Source organism: Borostomias antarcticus, assembly GCF_949987555.1.
Source record: "Borostomias antarcticus genome assembly, chromosome: 12".
Lineage (NCBI taxonomy): Eukaryota > Metazoa > Chordata > Actinopteri > Stomiiformes > Stomiidae > Borostomias > Borostomias antarcticus.
The window spans coordinates 13033832-13042565 of NC_140245.1; the positions used below are offsets into that span (position 1 = coordinate 13033832).

Here is an 8734-nt window from a genome sequence, read left to right on the forward strand (position 1 = left end):
GAAAGTTGATAATTGCTCTACCACCACTTTGGTCATACAATGGATGTGGATAAGCATCTTCAAAAATCATTCAAAAACATGTTAAACTCTCGATTTCATAAGTAACCAGAACAGGGCTAAACATGCATTTTCCCTTTACTACTCCTTTAACACGAGTTTGCATCTCAAAGGATATTTGCCAATATGGTACCCAAAGTATGTTTGTAGCCTACTTTTTCAGACAGCAATAAATTATCAAGAAATATTTCCTGTGCTGAGAAATCTGCTCTACGCCAATGGGAAATGTAGAATTCTATTCTACCACATAGGAAATTGTAGGTTACATTTGACACTTGACCTAAAGCTGGCTGCAAATAATTTACACTCTTGGTTTAATTGATTGTGTTGATTGTATTGATTATGTTGCCACAGTCGCTTGGCCAATGGCGCGTTTGTCAGACAAGTTTCGAAATGGTGTGGTCCTCAGACTGCATAGGAATCCACGTGGGGACTTTACGCTATCAACCGCCTTGAGCTCTACTTTGCGCGCGCTTTCAGAACGCTTACGAGACGCGGCGAGGCAGTCGGTCTCGCGGCAACTCTATCAAAGCGCGCGCGCTGCTGTGACCTCCTCGCGCACCACCTGGAGCTCAGCCTCTGACGCCAGAGTGACGTTAATGGAGCGTGTTTCAGTTTGGCGACGCTGTGGGGACGATTTCATTCAGGGGATCATGGATATCTTCGCTGATCCCGCTGCAAAATATGAACTTCCTAAAGAAGGAATATAACACTTGTATCACTCTGGCTGAAGGTATTCCACGTATTATCTCAACTCTAAGACAGGTAAAATAATATCCTTTCAGAAATGTTATTGCTGTCATATATTGAGTTATTTTTTATCCAATTAAACCAATCTGTTTTAATTGTATTTTTCATCAATATATATTCCAACAGCAACCTCTAATAGAGCCAAGTGTGTCACCATGGTGGTTTTGTCGAGGGGTCCCCTACAAGCTTGCCGGCAGGCAGAGCGCTCCAGGTCGGTTTCTACGAGATCATTAGGACGTTGGGCAAAGGCAACTTTGCGATTGTAAAACTGGCATGTCACAAAGTCACAAAAACTCAGGTGCGTAACTGCTTGTGAACCTTTTTGTATATACTACTAGGATATCGTGTATACCCCCCGGGATTATTTATTATAGCATGCAATAATAATTATTATTATTGTAGCATGTAGCTTACATAACTCACTCACGCCCCCCGCTCCGTTATTTATTTATTTATTTATTTATTTATTTATTTATTTATTTATTTATTTATTTATTTATTTATTTATTTATTTATTTATTTATTTATTTATTTATTTATTTATTTATTTATTTATTTATTTATTTATTTATTTATTTATTTATTCATATCATATAGCACGTACGTAATCCATTATACTGTATAGAAATGTAATTAGTGTTTGTAAAAACGACGTAATTTACAAATAATTTGTCAATTTGTAATTTGTACATTTGTAATTTGGAATACAGTATTAGAGTTTATCTGTATCAAGGATAATCTCCGTGACTGCACACCTACATTACATGCCACAAATAAAGGAATCTTGAATCTTGAGATATAACATAGTTTTGTAACATGATAGGGTGTCTGACGCTGCCCAGATATTCAACCAGCATAGGGCAAAGGGCATGGCAGCCTACTCAAGATGATTTAGTTTGGCTGTCTGTACCTTCAGGTGGCCATTAAAATGATCGATAAAACCAAACTGGAGCCCACAGACCTGGAGAAGGTCTACAGGGAGGTTCAGATCATGAAGCTGTTGAACCATCCTCATATTATCAAGCTTTACCAGGTCCGTCAGTGAGGTCTCTCTCCCTCTCTCTCTCTTTCTCTCTCTTCTAAGAGGGATAGGGTTAGAGACATGATTCCCTTTACCCACCCTCCTGTCTGCTACAGTGTGAATCCCGTGGGGTTTTCAGAGCGGAAAATAGGGTTCTTTTTCTCCCTATTAGGCCTTGAAGCAAAAAATACCCCCTGAATATACCTCCTCTTACTAAAGTATTCCTCCTTGTGTTTTGAAGGTGATGGAAACTAAAGATATGTTGTACATGGTGATGGAGTACGCCAGTAATGGGGAGATGTTTGGTAAGTGGAAGACGGTCATGTGTAGGGTTGTGCTGTCTCTAAATTGCAAAATGTCTCAGCAATTGACTAATGCATACATTTCCTCAGTCTTTACCCTCTACTGTAGCGCACTCTAACTCCATTCCTCTAGATTATCTGGCCTCGTCTGGGAGGCTGAGTGAGAGCGAGGCCCGTAGGAGGTTCTGGCAGATCTTGACGGCGGTGGAGTACTGCCACAAGAACCGCATCATACACCGTGACCTCAAGGCGGAGAATCTGCTCCTAGACTCCAACATGGATATCAAACTAGCAGGTAGCTAGCTAGCTACTAGCCAGCAACAGTGTGAGACCGTGCAACAGCAGAAACAATGGTTCAGTAGAAGATTCGAACTGACAATGATGTTTGTTCATCTTGAAGTTTGAGTGAAATCTTTGCTACATAACTTTTTTGTTTTCCTTCTATGTATGTAACTTTCCTACTGTGTACTATTTGCCCCACTATTTTAAGACTGTATATTAATTTGCCCAGGGACTGCGGGTGGAAATTAGCTGTTTTAGCTATAACCTTGTACAGTGCATCTCTCCCTATTCTATAGGGTAAATGTCTACTGTAACTTGTCCCTGTCTTAAAAATAAATAAAATCAATCAATCAATCAATCTTAAACATTGTAACACGTCTTATATACACAATTTCCCATCGCTTTCCTGAATGTGTATTAATTGGTGTGGGGGGGGGGGGGGTTTCTCAGGATACAGCTTCTTTTACACATTCTGTCTCCCCCACCTGCAGACTTTGGTTTTGGGAACTTCTTCAGCGCAGGGGAAGCTCTGGGAACGTGGTGCGGCAGCCCGCCGTATGCCGCGCCGGAGGTGTTCGAGGGGCGGGAGTACGAGGGGCCCTCTCTGGACATCTGGGTAGGCGACCCAGGATGCTTTGCAGCTGACCAGTCAACTTGTCACGCTCGCTGTTTTTCTAGCTCATATAGTAGCGCGTCTGATCGGGAAGATAGCAGGCAGGAGGTAGAAAATGTGCCAACGTTCATCGGCCCCTCCCTCCCGGTCGGCAGAGTCTGGGGGTGGTGCTGTACGTGCTGGTGTGCGGCGCCCTGCCCTTCGATGGCCCCACCCTGCCCGCGCTCAGACAGAGGGTCACCGAGGGCCACTTCCGAGTCCCCTCCTTCATGTCACAGGGTAGGACGCACCAGCCCACCCTCCGTACCGAAACACACATCCGAATCACGAGCCCACCCTCCGTACCGAAACACACATCAGAATCAGAATCCTTTAATTCAATCAATCATCAAAGCTTTATTTGTATAGCGCATTTCCTACCCAGAGGCAACACAATGCGCTTTACAGAGAACAAGGGAGGTGGGCATACGACCCACCCCTACATATTCCAGAGGGAAGCAAAAGAACAGTAATCACCCGGGGGCCAGATAAGTGAGCTGTAAAAATTCTTCCCTGACCCCTCTCAACAAGGCGATCGAGTAAGCTCCAGGAGTATGTTTGTCTACCGGCTAAGAACATTTATAAAGCAATACATTACATTAAATTACATTTCAGAGTAAGAGAGACTAAAAAGCATCATAGGAGAGAGGACATCCTATGGACATGCTACGACATCCACAGCAGACACAGGGGTATCTATCGGACTCAGGGTGGTCTGCTGGTGACAGTGGGGTATCCACTGGACCTGGTTAGAAGATAGGAGGGAGAGAGAGAGAGGCACTAGGGAGAGGGAAGGCAGAACAGGGTTAGTAGCACATAGAGCCATACAAACCACACAGATATTGAAACAGGCAACCTGGAGCAAGCTCCTGGAATATATTTGTCTAATGGCTAAGAACATTCAGCATCCAGATCCCCCACGCCACATGATGGGCGTCTCTCAACATGCTGTCTACTGTACAAAGACTAGTGTACTTGAAAATTGTTGTAAATTCACCCCCTAGTGCCTTTTCAGTCAGTGTGCTGGTGTAGTTTTTACATTTAAGTTTTGTCGATTATTCTTTTTAACTTGTCGAACCATTTTACAGTACATTACATTGAAGGAATGTATAATGTTATCGGACGCGCTAAATTAAGGATGGGCTGTTAAATGTAGTAAAGCACTCGGCAAATCAGTCGAATGATTTGCATGTTTCTAAAAATGTTAGATATTCATTTAAATAAATTCACTCTGATTCGTCAGGAGCTGTATTATTATAATTATAATAATAATAATAATAATTATTATTATTATTGATTATTGACCAACTTGCTGCTCTTGAACCATGGCTGTGGGGCAGTGTTTTTTGCAGCGAGTGAGTTTGAGACCAGTCCAGGTATGAAATACCTCAGCAGACCAGCAGAAATTAATGAATACTTTCTGGTGTGTAACTCAAACCGTGTGGAGCGTTCCAGGGCCCCGTGTCTGTGCGTCATTCAGCGACCCCGGCTGACCCCGGGAGAGGGATGATCGCTCTCTCTCCTTCTCTCCATCTCAGTTTCTTCTCTTCCCCCCCGGCTCCGTACACATCCTCTCTCTCCTCCTCCCACAGTTTAGATGATGTTGACTTTTATTTATAAAGCTTTCCTTGGTGTTGTCCCATCCTATCTAGGAAACTACCTAATTAGGAATCAAGGACATTACATCTTACGATCATATGACTTCTTTACACTGACTGTCCCTCGAGTGTTCACAGAACTGGGGAAAAGGCATTTCGCTCTGCTGCTCCCTCTGCATGGAATTCATTGCAAGTAACTGTATTGGTATGCATCGCTGTATGAATACATGACAGTTCTGTGTGTGTAAACGTAGGAGCAATAAATAAATCGGGATGGTTATTTTGACCAAACCACATAAATTCTGGTTGAGTAGAAATGACAGAATAACAACTTCATTCTTAAAGCCATTTTATTGACCATTGAACATCCTTAAAATCTCAGATTCCACTTCCCTCAAGTTTTGAGATGGGACATAGGCTACTACAGTATTCCTCACTTTATAAGCCCACTGTATGAAACAAGATGCACCCAGTGCAAAATAATCGTACCATAAACATTGAAACAGTAGTTTATTCCCAAAGAAAACAAGAGAAAGAAACGTAGAAGGTCCAAATACTTGCAATCTTTGTTCACTTCAAAAATCCTTTTGATCACAAGCTCATTGATAAAGGGGCCCATGGTGACGCTTGCTCCGCTCCTCTGTCCACAGTAGCAGGTTGAGAGGAGCAGAGATCTAAAATCCCAGCAGCTCTTCAGGTGCACCCTCCAGGTCTGAGGGTCTGCCCTCTGGTCTGTTCTAGTTCAAGTCCCTGAAAGTTTTGTGTGTTACGACCCAGCTCGTAGAGTCGCAACAAAAAGGGGAGTCACACTACCAACGCAAACTGTTAAGAATTTAATACTTGGCTACTTAAATCATACAAACAATAATCAATAATCAATCAGTATGGGATGTGAATATCAGTATATCAGTGGTGTAGTGTAATGTATGGATGCAAAGACAACAGTATGGTGAAGATGGATGTTGCAAGGTGTAAACCAAAAGTCTAAATCAAAACTAAGGTGCTCCTGGGGAGAGAGAGAGAGATCTGCTTCTCGATGGCCTTTATACTCCAGGCACACCTACGCCAGGTGCACCTGATCAGAAGCCACTCCCAGACTCCACCTGCTGGACTGGGAAGAAAAGACCCAGCCTATTTCCAACCCCCAGCCAGGGGACTGGGAGTCGTCACACCCCCCCCCATAAACTCGGGGACCCCAAAAGGAACCCCGAGACCAAAACAAACCACAAAGCATCCCATAAACCTCCCAACCTCCAAACCCCACCTCACAAGCCCGCAGACCGCACTCCAGCAACTCGGCACCTGAGAAGCAATTTAAGGAGAAGGACATCAGACAGGGAAGCAAGAGGAGGACAGAAGGCAGGGACAACCTAAAAACGACAAAACGCGGTTAGTCTGCAGGCAAACTACGCTCCATCCCCGCTCCTCCCCTACTCGGAGAGCGAAGAGGACGGTCTGAGCCACGGCGAGAGCACTCGTCCGTAGCGCGGGGCTCATAACTACCTCTGTGAGTGATCACATAATCGTCGGCCAACGCAGCAGCCTCTAGGGCTGTCTTAACGTCTTTGTGGTCACCCACATAAGTTGCCACGCCCCCAGGCACTGAATCCTTAAACTGTTCCAACACCATTAGATCACACAGAGCATCAAACGTGGTAATTTTTAACGAGGTGCGCCAACGAGTAAACTGACACACCAAGTCCCGAGCAAACTCCAAATGGGTCTGCTTGTCGCCCTTTTTCCAAGTCCTAAACCTCCTACGATATGCTTCCGGCACCAACTCATACGTTTTCAATACCGAATCCTTTACTTTAGCATATGTAAGATTAGGCTCTGGGGCCAATGAACAAAAAGCCTCCTGGGCTTTCCCAGTAAGAACGCACTGTAACATTAGAATACGGTTTGCGTCGGACCAATCTCCAGCCTCCGCTACACGCTCAAACAAAGCAAAAAACGTGTCCGGATCCTTTTCATTAAAGGTTGGAACGAGCCGCAAACTCGTCCTAATGTCAAATAAAGGGAGCAGGTTAACAGCACCCCCAGGCATGGCCACACCCCCCTGGGGCCTACCGGGCTGACCTAGCTCGAGCCGACGAGCCTCAAGTTTTAACTTCTCCTGCTCAACTTGTAATCTCTCACGTTCCAACTGCATCGATTCACGTTCCTTTTCACGGTCCGTTTGCAACAAATACATTTCTCTATGCTGCTCAAAAGTCCACCCGGACCCCGATGCGCTAAACCAATCCCCACTTTCGTCTTTCCTACGAATAACACCTTTAGCCACTAAACCATCAACCAAAGCAGCTACTAGGCTGTCCTTAACTCGAGCACTACTGCTACTAATAGCAATACCATAGTGCTTCGCTATATCCATAAGCTGATCCTTGGTAAACTCAGCCAAACCGGACTCCGAAGGAGTCGACAAAAAATCATCGACAGCAGCCATAATGACCCGATGTTATATCACTAACCGAAAGTCACATATGCAGGTTGTTATACAACCTACGTCCCGAAGCAAGCGACCAAACAATGAATGAACTAACCACACGAAACTATTGAATGAACCAAAGCAAAACCAGGGACCAATCACATGTTGACGTACTGTGACGCACAGCGGCCGAATCCACACAGCCAACGCAGAATGCGCTTCCCCTCTAACTGCCTACCGAAAACTATCTAATCTCCCCCCCTAGTCTTCATGTGACCACATAACGGCGGGTATTTATGCACTAAAACCCGCTGCTGCGAGGAAGAGCGATCGGCAAGCCGACAACCCGCCCGGAGCAGGGACGTGCTCCCGAGACTTTGTCTCTAACCGCGTTCGCCACAACACTACAACCCCCCCTCAACGAAACCCAAAGGGGAATCGCTGCTTAGCCTGACCAGGGGAATGAGCAGAGCGCAAAGTGCACCAGCCGCATAGACCCACCCGCCGACGCACAAACGCAAACCAGTAAACAAAGACGGTCACAACCAAAACTATTCCTGACAATCGCAAAAATAGCAATAGCAAAATAGTAGCCTACTAAAGCTTAGCACTAAACTCCCCCCCCCATAAAACAACAAACGCAAACAACGCAACACAAACAAGAAAACCGAAAACTCACCAAAGCGCGACTCCCAGAACAACAACGCACAGAAAACCAAACTAACAACCACAAAGGACGAGCCCCCACTTTTGTTACGACCCAGCTCGTAGAGTCGCAACAAAAAGGGGAGTCACACTACCAACGCAAACTGTTAAGAATATTTAATACTTGGCTACTTAAATCATACAAACAATAATCAATAATCAATCAGTATGGGATGTGAATATCAGTATATCAGTGGTGTAGTGTAATGTATGGATGCAAAGACAACAGTATGGTGAAGATGGATGTTGCAAGGTGTAAACCAAAAGTCTAAATCAAAACTAAGGTGCTCCTGGGGAGAGAGAGAGAGATCTGCTTCTCGATGGCCTTTATACTCCAGGCACACCTACGCCAGGTGCACCTGATCAGAAGCCACTCCCAGACTCCACCTGCTGGACTGGGAAGAAAAGACCCAGCCTATTTCCAACCCCCAGCCAGGGGACTGGGAGTCGTCACATGTGTGCAGATAAGATCATGCTCGTCATAATTAAAACACATTTACTGAGGAAATGAAGAGCAGAGAAAGATTGCTAGATTGCTCATAAACCTGCGTCGCTTACTTCACCACGTGGGTGTGATTTTGTTTGTTTTCCTGCTCAAAAGGCATGTGCAACCCAACCCAATCTCCTCGTCTTCCTCCTAGTCAATATATGTTCATTGGTCAAGTTAAAACAATGATGGAGAATGCCACTGTTGCAGCACTGACACCCTCCGACATCGAGACTAAAATAAAAAGATTGCTTGTTTTGTTTCTAAATGTTCAAGTATCCCAAGTGGAATAGAATAGCCCTGAAGGAAAATGTTTGATCTTAAATCTTCCTGTCCCCTCTCTCCTTCTCTTTCCACTAGTACACCCAATATATATAAGGGGTTTGTTTAAAAAGATAATAGTATTAAAGTGCCAATCACATTCATGGGGAATTCTCCCATTCACATATTAA

The 8734-nt window shown here is 44.6% G+C and overlaps 1 protein-coding gene across 1 annotated transcript; it reads left to right on the forward strand.

Annotated features, from left to right (window-relative positions):
- Positions 1 to 183: 183 nt before the first annotated feature.
- LOC311315728 (serine/threonine-protein kinase SIK2-like) lies at positions 184 to 4557 on the forward strand (the record flags this gene model as incomplete). Its single annotated transcript, XM_084446432.1, has 8 exons — positions 184 to 195; positions 980 to 1105; positions 1724 to 1840; positions 2070 to 2133; positions 2264 to 2425; positions 2904 to 3028; positions 3181 to 3304; positions 4520 to 4557. 8 exons carry the CDS (start codon positions 184 to 186, stop codon positions 4555 to 4557), a joined length of 768 nt encoding a protein of 255 aa, XP_084302558.1.
- Between the last annotated feature and the right edge of the window lie 4177 nt (positions 4558 to 8734).